Source organism: Lepisma saccharinum, chromosome 3, assembly GCF_977018435.1.
Source record: "Lepisma saccharinum chromosome 3, izLepSacc3.1, whole genome shotgun sequence".
NCBI classification, from domain to species: Eukaryota; Metazoa; Arthropoda; class Insecta; order Zygentoma; family Lepismatidae; genus Lepisma; species Lepisma saccharinum.
The window spans coordinates 56,187,075-56,210,859 of record NC_139231.1 but is presented as its reverse complement, the minus strand read 5'-3'; the positions used below and the strand labels follow the sequence as shown (position 1 = coordinate 56,210,859).

The 23,785-nt window shown below is 37.1% G+C and overlaps 1 protein-coding gene across 4 annotated transcripts in view; it reads left to right on the top strand.

Annotated features, from left to right (window-relative positions):
* Nucleotides 1–22,865, top strand: part of LOC145985057 (lysosomal cobalamin transporter ABCD4-like) — a 168,077-nt gene extending 145,212 nt beyond the window's left edge. For all 4 annotated transcript variants that reach the window (XM_083118590.1, XM_083118589.1, XM_083118592.1 and 1 more), the window contains exons 9-12: nucleotides 3,127–3,215; nucleotides 8,859–9,061; nucleotides 10,210–10,349; nucleotides 22,108–22,865. In XM_083118590.1, coding sequence (XP_082974716.1) covers nucleotides 3,127–3,215; nucleotides 8,859–9,061; nucleotides 10,210–10,349; nucleotides 22,108–22,411 — 736 coding nt within the window. In that variant the 3' untranslated portion in view covers nucleotides 22,412–22,865. The remainder of the gene's footprint in view (nucleotides 1–3,126; nucleotides 3,216–8,858; nucleotides 9,062–10,209; nucleotides 10,350–22,107) is intronic.
* The last annotated feature ends 920 nt before the right edge of the window (nucleotides 22,866–23,785 follow it).

Below are 23,785 nucleotides of genomic sequence, written 5' to 3'. Positions count from 1 at the left end.
GCACTGTAATCACGGAATTGCACTTCGCAAACTCAAGAACACAAAATGATTTCTGCTGCGGAGTAGCCATTTCAAACAACTGACGGTTACCAAGCAAAACAGAACACAACTGACATCTAGCGGCTATTATATAAACTAGCTCTCTCAATTACAGCAACCCACAGCTTCTCTTCATCGTACTTCAAAACGGTATCCAATCATTTTCAGTATTTTGAAGTTGCTCTGGGGTAATAACGCGTCTGACTACCATGCTAAAGGTCCCGGGTTTGATCCCCGGCCGGTTCAAATCCGGGAACTTTTCTAACGATGGAAGCGGCTCCGGCGCCCACCCAGCGTCGAATAACATGGGTACCTGGGGGAAACCCTAGGGGGTAAAGGCGGTCAGGGGCGTGATGCTGATCACATCACCCCCACTCATGACCGGATCAAGAAAGTGTGGGGCGTTACCCCCACACCCCCTATACGCCTTCATGGCATGGTGCTATGCACAGGGGAACACTTTACCTTTTTTACTTTATATAAACTAGACTATGTATTCGTTTCTCTAATAGCCGAGCCGGGGCGCAGCGATCGATAGTTTGGACAAAACAATAATTTGTAATACATATATTCTTTCTGAAACACGCTGTATTTTGAAGAAGGAGAAGAAAGCTGCATGAAAGATAAAACAGAATTCTCTCAATCCAATTACTTTGTTAGTATCCTTTGTAGAACAATCTATCTGATAGGTGGAAGATTATTGCAAGATATCTTGAAGCTGATTTTTTAAATTCTTATACAATTAACAATTTTTCATAGATTAGTGTATCCAGTAACATTTGTGAGTGTTGTGTTTGTAGATGTATTTCGAGTCTTAGTATCTGAAAAATCAAATGTAAACTCCACACCTTAAATTAAATGTTTTAAATATGCACTGCTGGACAAAATAAACCGGACACTTGCATTTTTTGTGATAATGCATATATTCTGATTCGAAGGCTAACTAAATGTTGCAGAAATTATTGGAAATAAGAAAACCTGAATATATTCAACAGAAAACAAATTAAAATTTATTGTTAATAAGTTAAATTAGAACAAAAACGAAAGTTACAGAAAACTACAAAAAAATAGGAAATCTTAGCAACATTTTTTGTAATATTTTTAACTGGTACTGATGGGGTATATAAGCTGTCTACTAGTGGGTGTTACTTCCCCGGGCATCAATTACAGCTTGTAACCGCCGTGGCATACTTCGAATAAGGTTGGCAATCACTTCTTGGTCCAATTACCTCAGTTCTTCTTGAATAGCACGTCTTAACTCTTCAATTGTTTCTGGAACTATTGCGCAGTTTCTGATATGTTTCAGGTGATCCCAGATGTGCTCTATTGGATTTAGGTCCGGACTTTGTGGTGGCCTTTCTAATCGTGTAATTCCAACTTCGTCCAGGTTACTCGGTGACAATATTCGCAATGTGAGGATGCGCATTGTCATCCATAAAAACAAAGTCTGGGCCTATGAATGGTGCATATAGTACTACATGATCTGCCAAACAATCTGTAATATACCTGCGAGCTGTCATTGCCACATTCTCTACAAGAACAAACTCTGTACGTCCTTGTAAAGAGAGACCTCCCCAGACCATGACACCACCGCCTCCAAAGGGTGTTATTTCAACAAAGCAACATTGTGCATAATGCTCATTAAGTCTTCTGTTCATGACCGTCTGATGAATGTAGGTTGAATTTTGGCTCATCGGAAAATAAAACCTATTCCCACTGCTCCACATTCCAATGTAAGTGTTGTGTAGCAAATTCCAGTCTTCGCACTTCCTGTGACGTGCTAACAACCTGGTACCTGTAGCCGGCCTCAGAGATGATAAAGCACTTTCATTCAGTCTTCTACGAACTGTTCGTGAAGAAACCACAGTTCTATGAACATTTCTCAAACGCTGTGCCACAATATTTGAAGTCTTACGATGGTCTCGTAAGACTATGATACACATTAAACGATCTTCCCATGCATAGTTTCCGATCAGAACCCAATCTCTACCATAGGAACCAGTTGCATCATACCATCTTGAGTGTTTCATGGATAGTACTTCGTGCTATATTTAGCACCCTAGCAATATAAGCACATACTACGACCACAATCACGAAGAGCTACTGTTTTTACTACCTCTTCACGTCTCATTTTCAAGCTAGCAAATTTACAATACACTTGCAAGAAAAACACCAGCAGTGATTGATTGATTTGTTTTATTTTACTTCGCATTTTGTGCCTCTTGGCTAATTTGCGAAGATGGGAATGAGGGATGAAATGATGAAATTGATGAATGGACATTTACAAACAACCATTCCCAAATGGGATTTGAACCCGGGAACCCTAGCGTTGCAGCATGATGTGCTAACCACTCGGGTACGGGCAACACCAGCAATGACAATGTCAATAATATCTGTTACTATGGTTACTATGAACAAAAATTCATGGTGCTCTAGACATTTAACAAAATAGCATCAACAGCAATTGAAAATCAATAAATTAAAACAAAATTGCATGAAATTGATTTTGAGCCTACTAGGTGTTCCAAATAAGTAAATATGAGTAAATAAATAAATAATAATAATAAATGGAAAAAGAATGGAAAATGCTCAATAATGAATGTTCAATTGTTCAATACTTAACTGAGAGCGTAATTCATAAGTAATTGGAATTCAGATGTCAAATATTAAGGTGTCCGTTTTTCTTTGTCCAGCAGTATATATACCATTTTATTGAATTGAATAAGAATTTTTGGATATGTTGGAATCACATTATATTGTTAATGTATGTGTGTGTTTATCTGTATGGGTGGTGAGAGGTGGTAATAAGTAAGGTTGAAGTAGAGAAAACCTCTGCATGTACCCTTGAATTTTTTGGAAAATACGTCTCTTGAAAACCTGGAATTATACTTGAATTTTATCATGGTCCTAGAGTGGCCGGCCACCCTGTGTATCTATATTTTCAATATTTTGATGCTACAAACATGCATCTTTTTCAAGTGATACATAAATCAGTTACCAGTGTCAACTACAGCAACTACACTTAGTTGTTTCATTGCCTGGCATATTGGTCATATCATAGTATGAGATTGTATAACTGTATTTCAGAGATTGGAAACATGGAAAGTCAGAGCCAGGCTGGATTCTACAAAATGTAACTATAGCAGTGCCTCAGAGGGAGGAAGAACTTGTGATAGGTATGTCTTGAGTGTCTGAAATTTATGAAATTGAAGATGTTTTAACCTTAACTCAAGGCATGGAGTCACATGCAGGGGAATAGGGAACATGTTATTTTTTGCTCTTTTTTTTCAATTTGCATTGCATATTTATACATTGCGTTTATCATGGCAGTTGTATAAACTATGGTAATGATATAATACAAGGCTCATTCAATATATAACCAGAAATATGTTGTAACAAATATTTATTACAAGCACCAAAAGAAACTACAGTACTATGTTTCAACGTAGTCTGCCCCCCCCCTCCCCCCAGTTCAATGCACCTACGCCAGCACATGATAGGGCACTGATTCCACAGGATAAAAATTCTTTTGGACGTGTGCGTAACCACTCATGCACTGCTGACTGGACATCGTGGTTATTCTGGAACCTCGATCCACTTAGTCAATCTTTCAGTGGGCCAAATGTGTGGGAATTGGAAGGTACGAGATCGGGCGAGGGTGGAGTAAGCACTCAAACTTTAGGTCCTCAATGGTAGAAAATGTGACACTGGCAGTGTGTGGTCTTGCATTGTCATGGAGCAAAAGCACACCAGTTAACACCAGACCATGTTGTCTCTGCAGAATGGCTGGTTTCAGTTTTTTACGCAAAAGGTTGGGGTAGGTGGTACTGTTTACATGATGACCTCTGGGCATTGTACGTTTGAAGTAACGGCAGGGAAGGAGAGGCAAATCATCTCCCGTATCAAGTCCTCTACTTGAGCAATGTTGCTTTCCGTGACTGCAGTGACAGAGTGACCTGGATGCAGAGAATCTTCAACACTGGTTGTGCCCTGTTTGAACTTCTCGGCCCACCTGTACACTTGTGATCAACTCCTACAGTTGTCACCGTACTGAACTGTCATGCGGCGATGAAGTTCTATATTTTTCATGCCTTCACTCAACGAAAATCTCACTACACTTCGCTGCTCCAGCTTGGAGCACTCCTGTAAGGGTGCCGCCATCTTGTGTAGCTGTTTTCCAGCATCCCATGCACAAGGCAGGCATGCCAGCCCCAGCTATGAATAGCTTACAGATGCCTTCACAAAATATCAAACATATAACAATCGTGGTCTTATTTTAGATTTTTTATACTACTTTTCCGTTATTTATTGAATGCTCCTTGTAATTAATCCTCATACCCAGAATTTGAATCCAGTACATTTATCTTCACAGTGCAGTAAGAACAACTAGATCGAAAACTTGAGTTTCTCTACAAAGCTGTAGTTATTTTCCTGTAGTTTACGGTTATTACAAGCATAAGAAAACAGTTTTTTCTTTGTGACGTTTCAGGAGAACACACGCTCCTTTCATCAGACATTTATTTTCATTTTGACTAAAGATACAGTTATAACAATGGTTAGTAATTTTTAAACAAAAAGAATCTGTTATATAATGGATGTTGTCAATGTTACATTGTTGTAATATAGCAACTTAACTGTGAAAAAAGCAGTCTGTTTTATTTTTATTTTAGAATTTTTTAAATTATGAATCCCAAATATCATCAGGTAATTCAAATTCATCATTGTTTTCACAAAGTCTCTTGATGTTTTCTGTAACATTAAATTTTAAAGATGGTGGCTTACTCCATTTGTGAAAAAGAAAACTCCACACTGGATCTATGTTACCATTTTCATTATTTAATTTATTCCAGTGTTCTTCTGCAATGAACGAGGCTTCCCAGACATTCAACTCTGTGTTTCCCGTTAATCTTTTTAAAACCCTTCTCTTTTTAATCAAATGCTTCTCTTCGATGATATGAGTTGACAAACCTGTTCTTGGGTTTAGATTTATAATGTCCAAATCATGTTTGTGCCATCTTATTGCCATTTTCCTTGCTGTTTGTCCCACATAATCTTTTGAACATGAACAACTTATATTATATATTCCTGTGGTTTCCACATCTGGTAGCGAGTTTCTCATTTTGAATTCATTAAATGTACATTCCAAACTTCTTGGTGATTTAAAAACAATTTTGAAATTAAAACTTCTAAAAATTTTTGCAATTTTATGTGAGAATCCCTTGTGGAATGGAATGCACACAAATTTCTTTTCAACAGATTTGGGATTCATAATTTAAAAAATTCTAAAATAAAAATAAAATAGACTGCTTTTTTCACAGTTAAGTTGCTATATTACAACAATGTAACATTGACAACATCCATTATATAACAGATTCTTTTTGTTTAAAAATTACTAACCATTGTTATAACTGTATCTTTAGTCAAAATGAAAATAAATGTCTGATGAAAGGAGCGTGTGTTCTCCTGAAACGTCACAAAGAAAAAAACTGTTTTCTTATGCTTGTAATAACCGTAAACTACAGGAAAATAATTCTATCATGCAAGCAATGCGTACATACAAGAAAAACTATTATTCATCTATTACGGGGAGAGAGGTACGCACATTCCAGAAAAAAATCTGTTGAAAAGAAATTTGCGTGCATTCGATTCCACAAGGGATTCTCACATAAAATTGCAAAAATTTTTAGAAGTTTTAATTTCAAAATTGTTTTTAAATCACCAAGAAGTTTGGAATGTACATTTAATGAATTCAAAATGAGAAACTCGCTACCAGATGTGGAAACCACAGGAATATATAATATAAGTTGTTCATGTTCAAAAGATTATGTGGGACAAACAGCAAGGAAAATGGCAATAAGATGGCACAAACATGATTTGGACATTATAAATCTAAACCCAAGAACAGGTTTGTCAACTCATATCATCGAAGAGAAGCATTTGATTAAAAAGAGAAGGGTTTTAAAAAGATTAACGGGAAACACAGAGTTGAATGTCTGGGAAGCCTCGTTCATTGCAGAAGAACACTGGAATAAATTAAATAATGAAAATGGTAACATAGATCCAGTGTGGAGTTTTCTTTTTCACAAATGGAGTAAGCCACCATCTTTAAAATTTAATGTAACAGAAAACATCAAGAGACTTTGTGAAAACAATGATGAATTTGAATTACCTGATGATATTTGGGATTCATAATTTAAAAAATTCTAAAATAAAAATAAAATAGACTGCTTTTTTCACAGTTAAGTTGCTATATTACAACAATGTAACATTGACAACATCCATTATATAACAGATTCTTTTTGTTTAAAAATTACTAACCATTGTTATAACTGTATCTTTAGTCAAAATGAAAATAAATGTCTGATGAAAGGAGCGTGTGTTCTCCTGAAACGTCACAAAGAAAAAACTGTTTTCTTATGCTTGTAATAACCGTAAACTACAGGAAAATAATTCTATCATGCAAGCAATGCGTACATACAAGAAAAACTATTAAAGCTGTAGTTACCTCACAATCAGTAGAGGTATAATAGACACTCTGTATATGAGAGTTGGGAAAATATGAATTATTTGTTTGTATAAGGGGGGATCAACTGAAACCCGTTCATTGGTCATAATTCGTGAAATAAATTTTATTTCGAGCTGAAACTGGTACACTGTCTAGAGGCGTCTATGGTTAGCGCTCAGTAAAAATATTGTTCAGAAGAAGTCACCATGAGCGTTGAGACACTTGTCCCACTGTGTCACTAACTTACAAATGCCATCCATGTAAAATTGCGAAGGCTGAATCTCAAACCAATCACGCACAGCGTCCTGAACGTCAGCGTCAGACTGAAATCTCTGACCTTTCAAAGCCTTCTTTAGAGGCCCAAAGATGTGAAAGTCACAAGGTGAAAGGTCAGGGCTGTAGGGTGGGTGTCGCAACATTTCCCACTTGAATCGTTGAAACAAATGCTGCACTTGGTTTGCAACACAATGACTCCAGCGGTCAATAAACCAGGCCTTTTGTTTTTGATGGCTCTCTGTAACTGTGTCAAGGTCTCACAGTAGCGTGCGGCGTTGATGGACTGTCCTGGTTCCTTGAAGTTGAGCAATAATGGTCCATGGCAATCAAAGAACACAGACGACATAACTTTCCCCGCAGACGGTTGCATCTTGAACTTTTTGGGACGTGGAGATGAGGGGTGTTTCCACTGCATAGTGGAAGACTTTGAACTCGGTTCAAAATGATGGCACCAAGTTTCATCCTCAGCAACAATGCGCAGCAAGAAGTCGTTACCTTCCAAATGGTAACGTGACAAATGTTCAATGGAGCATCCCATACACTCCAACTTTTGGTCCTCCGTCAATACCCTGGGTATCCACTGCGCGCACACTTTATGATCACCCAGAGCTTTCACAATTTTGTGAGCAGTACCATAACCCATGTTTAACTCGTTCGCTATGGATCAAATACTCATGCGTCTATCTGAAGATATTGCCGCATTCACCTTTTCACACATGTCTTCTGTGGCAACAACATGGGCTTGACCAGGACGGGGATAATCAGTGGTTTGTTCACGCCCCTTCCGAAACATTCTTGCCCAGTCCACCACTGTTGTTTTGGACATGCATGCATCACCATACACGTCTTTCATACGCCGGTACACTTCAGCTGGTTGACAACCTTCGGCACTCAGAAACTGGATGACAGCACGCTGGTCCTGTTTGGACGGATTGGGGATGTTGAACGCCATCTTTCACTCGTTATACCTGCAAAACGGAAACACGTATAAACAACATTCCTACACCCAACACACAGGGACATTAGCCATTACACACTATTGGACAAACAATATCCTCCTACACACTATACCAATAATACATGGAACGAACGGGTTTTAGTTGATCACCCATTTGTAGTTTAACAATACATCATGGTGCATGACAAAATTATTAATGAGAAGCAAGTGAGACCATCTATGGTCATTCACCACACGTCATGTTTGACACTGTGCAGCTAGTCAGTACCGAGAAAGATGGAGTGGAGTTGTGCAAAGGTGCATGTTGGCATGGGACAATACATTATAATCAAATCCTTGACCAAAGAAGGTTGTAAACTGTTGGAAAAAAATGTTCCATATTGAAGAAACTTCATGGTGAGGAAAGTTAAATGTGTAAGTGATGCAGTGCATTTAGAAATGGTCAGGAAGAGGTGTAGAATGAACCACATTGGCCAAGAACTTACTTAACAGGCAAGAACATTGCCAGTGTCGACACACCCATTCTTGTGGGACCCTAAGGGAATACTCGCAGATCATTAAAAAAAATGCTGAATATTCCTCAACACTTCTTGAAGGCCAACAAAGACCGCCAGAAAAATGTTGCAACATTTCTCCAGATTGCTGGTGCAAGCACATTGCAAACCGGGAGGATTACTTTGAAAAGTAGCACCTTCAGTTTTGGTAATTGGATCTTAGTTTATTTCTATTTACAAATTATAATTCACATTTGCCCAGCCCTAGTATATTGTTTATATGCAGATATGTATCTACAATTTTGGATCTAGGAGGTTTAAAGGTAAATTTAGCCCCCCAAAATGTGAAATTGTAAAGAAATTTCCCAATTTTGAACCAATATTTTCTGATACCAATGCCTCTGGTATTAGCATCAGTGGTGGCTTAGTCCTAATTATAGATTTTTTTATAGATTCATGTCATTTAAAAAAAAAAAATCATATAATTTTACACATAATTTTTAAAAAGATTTGTAGCCTCTCAACATCTGGGCTCTGGTTGTTATGCATTGGTGATTTTTGCCTCCACCTACCTTCTCCTCCATAGACTTAGATCTCACCATTCTGCGTGGACAGAATCTCCTAATAGTTGGAAGCAGTTCTGCAGGGAAGTCTAGCCTACTACGGACACTGCGAGGTCTGTGGCCTACAAAACAAGGAGTTATCTACCGTAACATCCCTCCTGGTCCCAGCGGAGTCCTTTACTTGCCTCAGAAACCATTCTTCACCAATGGCTGCTTAAGAGAACAGGTAGGAATTATAAGCACCCTATGATAATGTTTTTTTTCACCCAATTTCATGTTCATAAAAATGAATGTTGAGTATTGACATATTCCCTTTTGAATTTCTAAGTCCATCAAAGACCTATTACAAGAAGTAAGTTTAGGAAACATTATATCTAGGGCTGAGCTGATACCGATACCTGAAAATTTCAGTAATTAAAAATTTGTTCAAAATATTATTCAATATTGGTGTGTAAATATTCTTCTGCAATTATATGCATCAAATTACAAAGGAAATTTACTTTAGAATATTCAAGAATTACACCAGAATATGAAAATAGATGTTATGTAATCACAAAATATACTTTTATGTGCAAAATTGAGTCAAAATAAAAAGAGAGTTCGAATTTTGCATAATTTCCAGGATAATTAGACTACGAAAGTGTCGCGTGACATTTTTGCAGACCCCATGAAAGACCAAAATGCCAGAAAAGTAATGGCTGATATCGGTAGATGAATTCCAACTGATACCACTGGTATCGACTGATACCGATACATTGGCATCGTTATCAGCTCAGCCCTAATTATATCAGTATTTTACCCTTGCTGTATTGCATTTTTTATCAGTTTTCATGTTGACTGCATGGAATTCATCATGATTCCTAAAGAAATTTGATTGATTGATTGATTTAGTTTATGTTACTTCGCGTTTTCTGCCTCTTGGCTAATTTGCGAAGATTGGGATGAGTGATGAAATGGATGAATGGACATTCACAAACAACAAAGCCTGAGCGGGATTCGAACCAAGACCCTTTGCATCGCAGCGTTGATATACAAAATTTCACATGGTCCCATTGGTTTGATCAATGAGCATAATACATCAAAATCACCAAGTAAATTATTGGTCTGCTCAGGGAGTGTAAATCTTGCTCAGTTTACATGCCCCAGTGACTTCAGTAGAAAAGGACATTTACTTTACAACATCCAGATACATGAATTATATCTTTATATTTGGAAAGTAACAAAATGTCAGAATTATGCTCTAAATTAGAGGCTATAAAAATATCATATTGGATATGTCAATATGCCTATACAGCTAGTAATAATAGAGTACTGATTGCCCGTTTCATCACTAAAAAATACTTTGTATTCAGTGTTGCATTTTCCTTCCATCAGATTGTGTACCCCTTGCGGTTTCTTGAAAATGAAACTCCAAATGATGAGGAAGACTTGTTGGTAGAAATGCTGAGCCTTGTAAGACTGGAAGGGCTCTTGGATCGAACTGGAGGTCTGGACAATGCAGTTTACTGGAATTGGTAAGTTAACAGCTATTTACACCATGGATGTTGCACAGAAAGTGCAAGTGATCCAAGATTACAACCAGAACCTCGATTCTTAAGAACATGAAAACCATAATGAGATATTGTTTACAATATATACAAAAGTACATATCTGTATGATTTTTCATGTGAATGTAATGTCAGCACGTAGGCATGTGGTTTATGAATGTGTGAAAAACAATTCTCGGGAAATCGGGGTATCTACAGTAAATTACCATATTTAGTTGAGCACTGATTCACCAACATTTTTGTGACTGACATTAGAGCAGTAGTGCTAGTGTTGATAGTACAACCCTTAGTGGTGAGTATAACTCAGTGGCTTTAGTTCAGTTTTTGGAGCTAGAAGGAAAGCTGTTTTAGTATATGTCAGAAAGCCTTCAGATTTTTATTTTCCATGTAAATGTGCCAATTTAAGGCACTCGTACTGACAAATGAATTTAGAGCTCAAAAGCTTAGTCTGGGATGGTTCAAAGAAAGACAACTAAATTTTCTAGCAACTTTTTGATGTGTTTGAAGATAAAATCTGACAAATGTGTCAAAAATTTGCAGAATAAATATGCTTTTCTTCTAACACAAGTTGACAACACAGATCAATGTTCTCTTTATTTTGAGATGCCATCTGACACTATTGTATGTTTTTTTGTGTGTAAAATTCTGAAGTGCATTGTGTACAAAGAAAACTTCTGTCATGGAATTGCAAGACTGGTGCTGGCATTCTTTAAAAATTCCTATTTTCTTACTTCAAAATTCTGGCGTGTGAACGAGGGCCCTGGTTACTTGAGCAAATAAAATATATGCCACTCAAATAGCATTTTCATGTTGCCCACATATTCATTACCCCCCCCCTCCCCCACCCACAAAACAGGTGTTCATGGAACCTTTGTTAGTTAAAAATTATGAAACCACATGGCTATACTCGCTCACAATTATAAAACCACATGGCTATACTCACTCACTCTGGCATTCCTAAACCCGAATGTTAATTGCTGGAGTAACATACGGAGGAACCCCAACTTTATGTTCCAGGATTTTAAATTTCCCTGTTGTAACATATTAGGTGGGTTATATAAAAATGAAGCTCGAAATCCCGTGGAAGTACCACTACCTAATATACACAAAGCATTTTGGGTAAGAAGTACTTAGTTCGAGGTTACGAACCACTTCTAACGCAGCGTATGTGATGCTTGGCCTAGGTTTTGTATATGTAACGCTCTGACAAGTTGGAATAGGAAGATGTGCAATCAGGGTACATTATCAGTAGTAGCATGAAACCAAAGCAACCATGCACAAGTTAGATATTTTTGCTTCGTTCTTACTTAGCAACAATCCGCCAGTATCGCAAGATCTATGATGCAAGCAAGAATGAGGCAAGCCCTTTTGTATCTTAAGGTCCGAAATGGACTAAGCTAAATGCTTCCATTTGATATCTTATTTCCATACAAATGTTTCGATTAATTATTTCAATCTTTCTGTTCAGCTAATTATCATGCATGCCCCATGTACACTAATATTAATCACATGCATAAGAGATGCTTAAATTATGAAATGACAATTAATGCAATGAATGTGCGCCACTCATGGCAAACACTCATATCAACAAAATATCAAGCACTTTATGTACCTTAATTCTAGGTTTATTATCTTGCAGTGATTTTTTTGAATTATTACTTATCTGCTAGAATCGCTATACTTGGGAAGGAACGCAAGCCATAGACAAGGCATGAGTTAATTAACAAAGTGACCTTTATTCAATAAACAATTAACTGCGCAGTATTCACATGCATTCAAAATATCACATGAAGTATTACATGCACCTAAACTCCAAATATTCTAGGTCACAGATTGTGAAATTGCAACAAGTTCATAATTACTTCCATTTCAACAATTTTGCGAGCTATCGCACATGCAGCATTAACAATAATGCTTGCTCGCCCAGCGAGATTAATTATTCTCAATAAACACTTATTACTACAAACAATAATGCACGTGCCTGTATGCAATGACTAGTTTCATAACATGTTATTTTCCTAATCATACTCCTATCATGGGTGCTTCTATTTCTTCATGTAACAGATAGACTTCATTAATATTTTATGCGTTAACGTTAAGTTTGTAGTTCAAGAAATACATAATTAAATTTGATGCTAGTACAGGATTAGTGATAGGTAACGAACTAGGACTACTAATTAATCTCAAGGGATTGATTTATGTTTTGTTCGTATCACTTTAATTTCACTTTTCAACCAATGTGCATTTTTATTGGTTGCGATCGAAAACACGTTATGGATACGTATTCTGAAATTTATTCAACTTGTTCGACGTGCACAAACGAAAATTCTATTACTTTGGAGCAATTATAAAATATTGCAATCACTGCACTAACGTCGAAAGTGTCCATTGGCAATTAATAATAGAATTTTATAATTTATGCAATTTATGCTATTTCTTAGTTCACATGCGAACGTAGTTTGCAAAATTATACTTCGATTTGAATATGCAGTTCAACAAAGGCTTATTTTTAGAAAGAGAGTGCTCGAATAACTAGAAGTAAGTCACATGGATTTTCAAGTCTAATTCAAAGTAAAGCACAGTTTTTTTTATGCACAAATATAAATCATTCTTGTTGCAATGCGAGAGATCTACGTACCTTTTTAATGTTAACAGCATTTGGTAATAAAATCGGCAATAGTATTACCGTATTCCACAAAGTTCCATTTCTCGGAGCACATGATCGAAATCCAAGTTGTAATGGCGTCGCATTTAAGTCCAGTACGTGTAGAACAAGGTATGCTTACGTGATCCTCGCTTGAACAAGGCGATGCAGGTGGTAAAGGAAAACTAATGCCTTCGCCTGTGAGTTTTGGGCACAGTGATTTGCGAAAAGTTACGCAAGATAACTTCTACAGAAGCAGTTCCGCTAAACACTGCCAGGTGGCAGCAGCACTTGAGGCTTGTCAGTAGGTTTATCGCCACCTGATGGCCAAAATTAGAACTTCGTTTTCTGATAAACGCAAGTTCATTATGCTTGCTGTGAGGTTGCGAAAAGATACAATATCGCAAAGTCACACGTATCAGTTGCGTATGCAACAACACGCAAGCAAACAGATAACAGTTAATACATTCAACGGTGCTTTTCTTGTTTGGCAAGAATAGTTCCAATTCAATAGAGCTGCAACCTAGAAAGCACATATATATCTCTTAAATATTGCATCAGTACAAAACGTATAATATCAACTAGTACTACTTATAATTAAACTCAATCTTATTTGTCAACCAAGCTTACAATATTAAATTGGTCAGTCAAGGAGTTAATAGATAGATTTTGGTTATATGTTTCAACAATATTATTAAGTAAATGTCTGAGCGTTGGAAGCATCAAACAAATAACAAATGTTTACCCAAAAATCCAACCATAACATTTAAATAGAATAACTTTGTAAATGATTTCGTAAATTACTCAATTCAGGAACACCAATATACACTCTCAATACACATTTATGATCATATGCCTTATTTACTTCATTCAAGATTGGCATTCAACAACCAATGCATTTTACATGAAATTAAAAAATTAGAACAATTAGTCAACTACGAACTCTTGGACTCTTATTTAATATTAACTTTACTTATAATGCTTGTACTCAGCTCTGGGCAAGGTGCTCTGAATATTATTAATTGCTTCAATTTTACTTTCAATTGTATAAGGTAACTTATGGATCATGTAAGGTAATGCTCTTTTATTTTGACCATTGAATTATAGTTGTTGATTTGGTTACTTGTGATAACAGCGACACAACAGGTACAAATACAGTTCATGGCAGAATAGTTCACTAGACCACAACATTAATTTGCGTACTAATTACAATACTTGAAAAACTTTGTTTCTTGTAAACTTCGTGAACTCTCACATGTGCAATTAATAAGTGATTATATGATAGTTCAGACAATGCGGCACATACTTTAACACAATTAATTCCTCACGGGAATTATCAAGCTGTAAACTCGGGGATTTTTATATTCAAATTTAAAGGACATTTAATTAATCATGCATCCTCTTTTTATCGTCATCTCTCTGTTAATAAAAATGCAAATAGTTTGAATTATCGCTACTGCCAAAGGAGGGTGCAATTTGATTGCGAAATTATGGCACAATTGGGCAGAATTGTAAATGACATGGATACACATACCTGTGTGCTTTTGCAGTTTAGGGCTCTCGTGAAGTTCTAGTAGATCGTCAATCAGAAAGATGGAATTCTGAAGTATCTCCACATACTGTGGTCCTACCAGTACATGTATACATGACAATCAGGTTTCTGCATACGTAATGCCAAGCGATCCGCTCCTTCTACCTATTCTTGAATCCAGCAGCGACGTATCGTCGAAAGCTTCTCAATCTACAGGGAGGTTATTTCAGTCGTTCACCGCCAGAGTGACGGCCGTTCGTCGGACTCTTCATGCAACAGGTCCCGGCAAATTGCGTTCAGGAAGTCCGTAACAGAAACAGCTTGTTTTGTAATGTTTCCACTTTTCACAATTACAGTTACAATTACAATTGAAATAAGCACGTACCTTGTCGCAAGGATGCTGTGTGTGTGTGGAAAAGGTGTCCTCCCAAATACAAATATTTCTGGCACCTTATTTCTGACAGAAAATCTTAGATTAGACATCGTTACTTTATCGTCAGTTGTCAGAAAGGGAAGACAGCATCCCGGCGCATAAAGCAAACCGAAAGCGTAAAATGATATTTAAAAGTAATAATAATGATGATCACTAACCTCCTGTGTTATAAGAGATGTTGAAAATGACCTCCTTTAACAGCAATACAACACGTTTCTTAGGTTCAAGAGATCCTGTCTATCGTAATTCCCTGACCACTTTTCTGCAAGAATTCGTTTTTACGTAATTATCGTACATAAAAACTCTCTGTTCAAGACTATATTTGTTTAACGACATAACTAATGAATGAATAACAATTAACACACAATAAAGCACTGGCCATGAGTAGCACATTACAATAACACAGTATAAGCAACACGTGTACTGATAAACGCAAACAGAAGTGAACATGAACGTACACTGACGTCTGGTAGCCGACAGTGTTGCTAACCATTTTTCGGCAATGTCCCTACAGACGTAGTCAAAATGTCCCTACAACTGACCAAATGTCCCTACGCCAAGTAAAGCGACTAAAAAAATTATCACCTCATGAGCATGCAAAACAGAAGATAAAATATACACATTTACTTACCAAATCTCTCTGCTCGGTGCTTCCACAATTAATGAAGGAGCGAATTTACATTTGCCTATCCTAACTTAACCTAACCGTACCTGGAAGCAGCCCCGGCGCCTAACCAGCGTCGAATAACATGGGTACCTGGGGGAAACCCTGGGGGGTAAAGGCGGTCAGGGGCGTGATGCTGATCACATCACCCCCACTCACGACCGGATCAAGAAAGTGTGGGGCGTTACCCTCACACCCCTTATACGCCTTCATGGCATGGTGCTATGCACAGGGGAACACTTTACCTTTTTTGTACCTGAATGGTTCGTGGGGCTATCCGTCAATGGTTTGTTGGGCTACCCGTTTTTCGAGCCCAAATTTTAACTATGTTTGCCTTGCCTAACCTAACTTAACCTAACCTTACCGAGAATGCTCAGTGGGGCTATTCCTGAATGGTTTTGCGGTAATTGTGATTACGAACCGATAAAAAATATTTTTTTTAGTAGCACTTTAACATCATCGAAGACGCCATTTTAGTATCCTGCAATTTTATGATTGATGTAATGTTGCCAAATTTACCTGTAATCAAATCAGTTCTTCTACATCGTGATTGTCGCTGTCACATGTAAGCACGTTCTTTGGGCAATATACTGAAATGAATAAGTTTATTAATTAGCCCTCCTGCACACTCCACCTAACAATCTGTATAACATTAACAACTTTTTTACTGTTCTCTTTCGCTATTCTTACACAATCCATGCTCTCCAAGTATGAAATCAACAGTGTGGCAACGCTGTAGACAGCGTAACTAATTGTAATTTGTTCATATCAACAAATATGGCTACCATACTTGTATACGGAGAATCATTGCGAGAATTGAAATGCTTATTTTACAACTTCTACACGTTAATTAACATTTTTTTTCCCTCACCCCAACATGTTAACTTGAGATAAATCATCACGAATAATTATTTCGTGGGAACTTTTCTAACGATGGAAGCGGCCCCGGCGCCCACCCAGCGTCGAATAACATGGGTACCTGGGGGAAACCCTGGGGGGTAAAGGCGGTCAGGGGCGTCATGCTGATCACATCACCCCCAATCACGACCGGATCAAGAAAGTGTGGGGCGTTACCCCCACACCCCCTATACGCCTTCATGGCGTGGTGCTAAGCACAGGGGAGCACTTTACCTTTTTTGAGTATAAGACGTAGCATAGAAATTACAGAAGGGTCCGGTATTGTAAATTCTTGCCTTAATGAATAATAGGGGTGTGCGGGACAGAATTTTTTGGGTCGGGACGGGATCGGGACGGTAATTTTTTTAAATCCCGACATTCGGGACTGAAAAATTTGCAATTTCCCGACCAAGTCGGAAAATTTTCGGGACGGGAAATGTTCGAAATTTCCCGAAGCACTGGAAATCTCGAATTTTACAAGTCATTTTCACTTTAAGTGATTGTTTTTGCATTTCTAGAATAAAAACTTACAATTTTCGATAAGTTCCAGAAACTTACAAGGCAGAAAACGTCGAGAATTAACGACTTTTTAAAGTAAAGGATCCCGCACACCCCTAATGAATAACGTTGAGTCGTTTACTGTTGATTATGTTATTTGAAGTCATACATGCTGCTGCTGTGCAGAGATAGATGTTGGTTGGTGATGCTGTATTTCCTGCAGTCTTTAATGATTCTGGTCCCATTTTATTTCCCTTTTTTGTTTTTGTATCACTTAACATTGAAAATATTCTTTCCGTTTCCGCTTTAGAATGTGGCAATGTTAGCACTATTTTCGCGAGAGTGGAAATGTTTTCAAAAAGGAACTTGCCTTGAAAGTTTTTGGTAACCGATAACATGTTCCAAAATTCTGATGGAGATTTGTTAGTTAGTTCTTTTTTCTCCTCTTCGCTAAAGTATCCAGATAAACTAATTCATAAAATGTCATTTACCGAGATTGAAAAAAGTACCTACGTTTTCCCTGATTTGGCAAAATCTGTCCCTACGTTCCTACGCGGGCGAAATTTAGTGAAAAGTCCCTATGCTTAGGGACATGTCCCTACGGTTGGCATCACTGCCGACACGTGCAGTATGAAGCGCCCTCTCGCGGCTGACAACTCACCCAACCCCCGATAAGCTGCCGGCGCTGTCGCGACAACTGAGGATAAAGTAGCGATGACTAATCTAAGATTAGATGTCAGAAATATGGTGCCAGAAATATTTGTATTTGAGAGGACACCTTTTCCAGCATACTTGCGACAAGGTACGTGCTTATTTCAATTGTAATTGTAACTGTAATTGTGAAAAGTGGAAACATTAGAAAACAAGCGGTTTCTGTTACGGACTTCTTGAATGCAATTTGCCGGGACCTGTTGCATGAAGAGTCCGACGAACGGCCGTCACTCTGGCGGTGAACGACTGAAATAACCTCCCTGTAGTAAGTGACGTCAAAAGCAAGCATAATGCAAGTTTCCTGATCGAAAGCTTAAAGTTTTACAAACACTCAAAATGCAATTGTAAACAGATACTAATCCTTATTTTTCCCACGCAACACAAAGTAATTTTACAGCAGATATAACTATCGACGAAGAATATCCTATAGTATGCGCTTTCAATCTGACGAAGCGCAGTGTACGTGCCGTAGTTAAGCCATGTCTGTGCAGAGAGAATTGGACGACCACTCTGTGTGTTATCTCTCTTCGCTTGCCAGGGTAATTCTCCAAATCAGCAGAGCCACCTTGAGGTTTGTAGAAGAATTACTTGAACAAAAGAAGAAATTAGGTCACAAACCTAATCAGGGGTGAAGGAAGATAACCAAGTTGTGACAATTTTTTATGCGTATTTTAAAAAAATACTTAATATTTATTTTAAGACACAAGAAATTCGTTGCACTGTATTTTAAGTATTTACACCTTTGTCCCCTGAAAACATAAAATTAAGATTCTATTGTATGTCTTGAGAGTGTGTGTATCCTGAACAAGATCAATCCACTCCTGACCATCTGCACCAATTTCCTCAGTGGTAAAATACTACCTGAATGTATGGAACAACCCAACAAACGATCGCTCCAACCTCAATTAGCATGCTATTTCTTGAAAAATATACATGCTATTTCAGTTCTGTCTTTTTTGTTCATTAGTATACATTTGAAGGTATGACACTCGAATTGCAAAGTGATATGTCCATTGTTACTATTATTAACAAGAGGAGTTTGAAAATGTCCTTGGTTTTCCTCTGATTATTATGGGATAGATAAAGAGGGATATAATTCATTAACCAATACATTTTTCTGATTTATTTCACTTTTACATGTAATAATGAAAAGAAAAAAAACAATTTCAAAATTTCCTGGAAATGAAGACTCAAAAATTTTACGTAATTTCAGTTTTTATTTTTTTCAAATTTGGGGAGGGGTATCACATATCCTCAAGATTTGGTCTTTTGTCATTCTTCCCTCCAAATTTGGCCCATCTGGCATCCATACGGCAGGTGCTAGAAGTAAAATTTCGGAAATGGTTTCCGTAAGCTAGCAACACTGTCCCTCTTATACATTATTATTTTGTTCCCGAAGAAGTATCAGCCTATTTTCAATGATACTTTTATGTTTTTTTTGTTCACTTTGGTCTATTGTGGTGGCCACAGACATACGATGCCGAAATATTTTATTTTTTTTTAAAAAAAAATAATAATTTTCTTCTCATTCTTCCTTTAACAGTAATTATTGGGAGCCCAATGTATAAATTTCTACTCCCCTAAAAGCCCTGTCCAAAACAAAAAAAAAAAATATGTACAGTATTAACAATTAGTTCTTGAGGTACGATTTCATTTGTACTTCGCACAAATTTGATAACCACGTTCTCAAAAAACGTTCCCATCCGGAGAGGGTTTCCCATGCATGCGTCATGGCCTACCCACCGAAGTTTCCTTGATTTAATTACCGTATTTCACCTCATAATTGCACAATTGTCCCACCCTGTTTTTCAGTCCAAAAATTGGTTTATAACCTTTCATCTCGTAAACGTCACATCAGCATGTCAGAACTCAATCCACAACAGGGGTGCAGAATCTTCAGACACAATTTTTATTTTAATTTTTAAGAAAATTGTTATACCACACTTTTTTTTTGCAAAAAAGAAAAAAAAGGCATAAAATCTGCAACGATGGTGTAAGGGACCACATTTCACATCCATAAAAACTACAGGCAATTACAGTCTTGTATTAGTCAAGAGGGTAAAATTTATGAATAGGAAAGTAACATGCATTACCTGATTTAAGCCTGATTTTAATTTCCTCTTTAATATAATTTTCATTTGGTAATATTATTCTTTAAGTATCTGAATTTATCTACTTCAAATTAATTTTTATCTGCAGAGTGTCTCAAAAGTCATACAACCATGATTTTAAAGAAAACTTGAAACTATAAATAATACTTACACCATTTTTGTCATCTTGAAGTCTGTCATTGGTATATTTGTAATACTTTACATCGTCAATATATATTCTGTACTGGCAGATCCAGGAATTAATTAATGAAGCTCTCCGAGAATTTTTCCTCATAATTTTGGGAAGACAACATGTGCATTTTTTTCCCCACAGGGTCATAATTCAAAGTTTTTTAACAATGCCATGAATAAAATATTACTTGGAATAGTCACGTACGGGACACCAAACACTCCATGTCACTTTTTTATTTGCTTAATTTACTCAACTCCGTGCACTTTTATTTACTAAAACATGATAGAAAATAAGAGTGCATGGCTTATATGTGTCTAGAGGAAATTGCAGATCCTGAGTGAAATTGGTGGAAGAAACATCCTTTACCTTCTACTGCAAATCTGAGATTTAGATCAGCCTCATTTGTATTTTTTGAAATTCCATGCTATGACCCAGCAATGCCATTGTAAAGTCTAAACTGTATTCATTTTTAATTATTAATCAATAACACTTGATGTGATGCAATAATTAACACATGTGTAATGTGTGTGTTTGTGTGTCTTAATGGGCTTTACCTGGTCAGTTTGATGTGTGTAAGTAAAGTGCTCCCCTGTGCTTTGCACCATGCCATGAAGACATAATGGGGTGTGTGGAGTTTGGACCCCACACTTTCTTGATCATGGCTGAAGGTGGGAGTGATTTTATAAGATGCTGAGTGAGCACTGGAGCCACTTGAACAGGTGGAAAAAATTCCCGGTTATCCCCTGTCAGGGATTGAACCTGGGTCTCTTGCATGCTAGTCAGATGACTGAGCTACTGCAGCTCGTAAATGTCTAAATTTGTTCTGCATTGTTATTTTATATATAATAAGAATGGATACACACAAACACTAATGCATGCATGGTAGACGTCAAGGTGCAATGTGTACTTTGTAATGTTAGCTGGGACAACAGATGATCACTTGGTCATGGAGCATTCTTGTAGTTCCACTTCTGCTGTGGCCCCAGGCAAAGAGCTTATAAGAAGTGTAGGTGTCTCAAAGCTTTGCTTAGCACTGGGTCACTGACCTGGAAAGATTTCCCAGCAAAGGAGAACTCTAATGAAGCAACAGCAGCAGATTTCAGAGGGAAGAAGAAAAAAGTGAAAATTAGAGGCTTTATCCTCCCTAACCCAATCTTGGTCTACAGGCTGCATGGACCAGGGCACTCTTTGTACATTTGCAGAGGGGTACATTGATCCTCTACTCCACCAGCTGTGACTTCTTTCGAAAGTTTGTCAAATGTACTCTTCTCAGGTTAAAGGCATGGGTACTCGAAGTTGAGAAATTAAGTGTAATAAACATAGAATATGTAGGAAACATGTGAAATGCATAAAAATATATAGATATTTTAAGATGCTACCTCAAAATAGAAGAATTCAAACAATGCACATTTTTTACAATTATGGATATAGTATACATAATTGTATGTACATAGTTACAATATTCTATTTACTATATTATTTTACTATTCACCACTTTTAAAGCACAGGATATTGGGCAGAAGTTGCAAATAGAATGCACATGATGCTTGTGACATCTTTTTCCTGGTTATTGCTTGCTTGTTAGAATTTTTGATTGACTAATTCTTCTTGGTTTGTAAATATCCTTCTCATTCCTATCTCTGGTGTCTCTCTCTCTCTCTCTCTCTCTCTCTCTCTCTCTCTCTCTCTCTCTCCCTCCCTCCCTCCCTCCCTCCTCTGTGTGTGTGTGGAGCAAAGTAAATGTTACTGTTCAAATTGGTAAATGTGAAATGAAGCATTAATCACCATGAAAGTATTAGACTGGTGGTGGCATTGGTTAATAAAACAAGTACCAATTTCTTCCTTTAAAATGGAAGGATGTGGGGTACTAGAGTCAATAAGGTAGTTTTTGCATTTGTGGGTTGGATTGTGAAAATTTTAAAATGAAGAGACTACATTTTTATAGATAAATGTACTTCTAAAAATTTAGAAAGCAAGCGTTATATATGACAGTGCAAAGTCTCATATTTTGTGTTTATGTTGAAAATGAAATTTGCATGTCCCTAACTATTTGATGTCACCTAGGTACGATGTGCTCTCTCCTGGTGAAATGCAACGACTGAGCTTCCTCCGTGTGTTTTATCATCAGCCAATATTTGCCGTGACAGATGAAGCAACAAGTGCCATCTCATTGGACGTGGAAGAAATATTGTACCAGAAGTGCCTTGAAATGGGAATTACATTGGTGAGCGTGGGACACCGTGAAAGTCTTCGGAAATTCCACAGCACAGTCCTTACCTTAGATGGGAGGGGTAAGTGGACAGTTGAGCCATGCACTGATACATTGTCTCCTACTGCCACATCTGAGACTGAAGTCAGCAATTTGTAATTCTGCTTGCATAAGCTTTACCTGTGATCGTACTCATGAACTTGTTACAAACAGTGATTGAGTCACAGCGTTGTTTTTGATTGTTGTTGACAGCTAATATTAATGAGTTTTTATTATGTTAAGAATTTGCAATTTTTAATGTAACCAAATAGTGGAAGAAAGATACTTAAGAAATGTCACTAGTTCCTCCCATCATCAAAGTTGTTCAGGTTCTTTCCATCCTAAAAGAACATGTTATAACTCAAGATTCTCCTATTGTGGAAAAAGGCATTGTTCCTCCCATCAGAAAATAACTTAATCCAAATCAAGTTTCTCTCATCATAAGAGCTTCTTAATCAAGTTTCTTCCATCATAAAACAACTTATTTCAGATAAAGTTTCTCTTATTATAAAATAACTTGTTCAAATCAAGTTTCTTCCATCCTAAAAGAACATGTTCCAAACCAAGTTCCTTACCAATATCCAGTATCTGAAAGTATCTGTTCAGAGTTAATCACGGATACCAACCAATACTTCTCTGAAGTTCAGGTATTTTGTGGACTTTGCAAAATATTACATGACACTTTCAGAGTTTGCATTTATTTTGCACCAGTAAATAAAATAATTAAAAGTTCTCACCTCTGAATTACACCATACCATGAAGGAGTATGTGAAGTGTGGAGATAGGACCACCACATATTCTCAATCTCATCCATGTTGGAAGTGATGTGATCAGCACCACACTGTGGCCACAGGATTTCTCCCTACTTGCAGTAAATATCAAATTTTGTGCATTCATAAACCCCAATTTGAGCCAGCTCTGTGGCAGAGCACATGAAGTGGTGGACTTTAGATCTCACCACTGAAGTACGTAGGTTTGAATTCCAACCTGTGCATGGCTATTCTTTGTGATTGTCCCTTCATCAATTTAATCTAATCATCACTCACTCATCCTTATCTTTGTGATTAGCCAAAAGTGGCAGAAAAAAGCAAAAATACAAATACAAATGTAAAATCCAATTTGATACAACAGGTGTATTCGGAGGTAAAAATAAATAAACGTCCGATATTCACAGCTTGGCCATATTTTTAGTTTGAGATTGAAAGATGGTCAGACTGCAGTGTAGCCAGATCCAATCTGTTGGTAGGGTCTGATCAACCTATGCCTATTATCTTTCAACACACTTCATCTGGCTACACTTATTCATTTTGCAGTAAATATGTAACCAGGCTCTGAAATATCATCTGTTTAATTTGGTCTCTATTCTTCAATTTTAATATATACAGGGTGAGTAACTTCATAACAGGCTGAGAGTTTTGAAATGTGTAATAAATTGCACAAACTGTTAATGACACTTCAAAAAAAAAAAAAACAACAATGGGGTAAGTTGAGAGA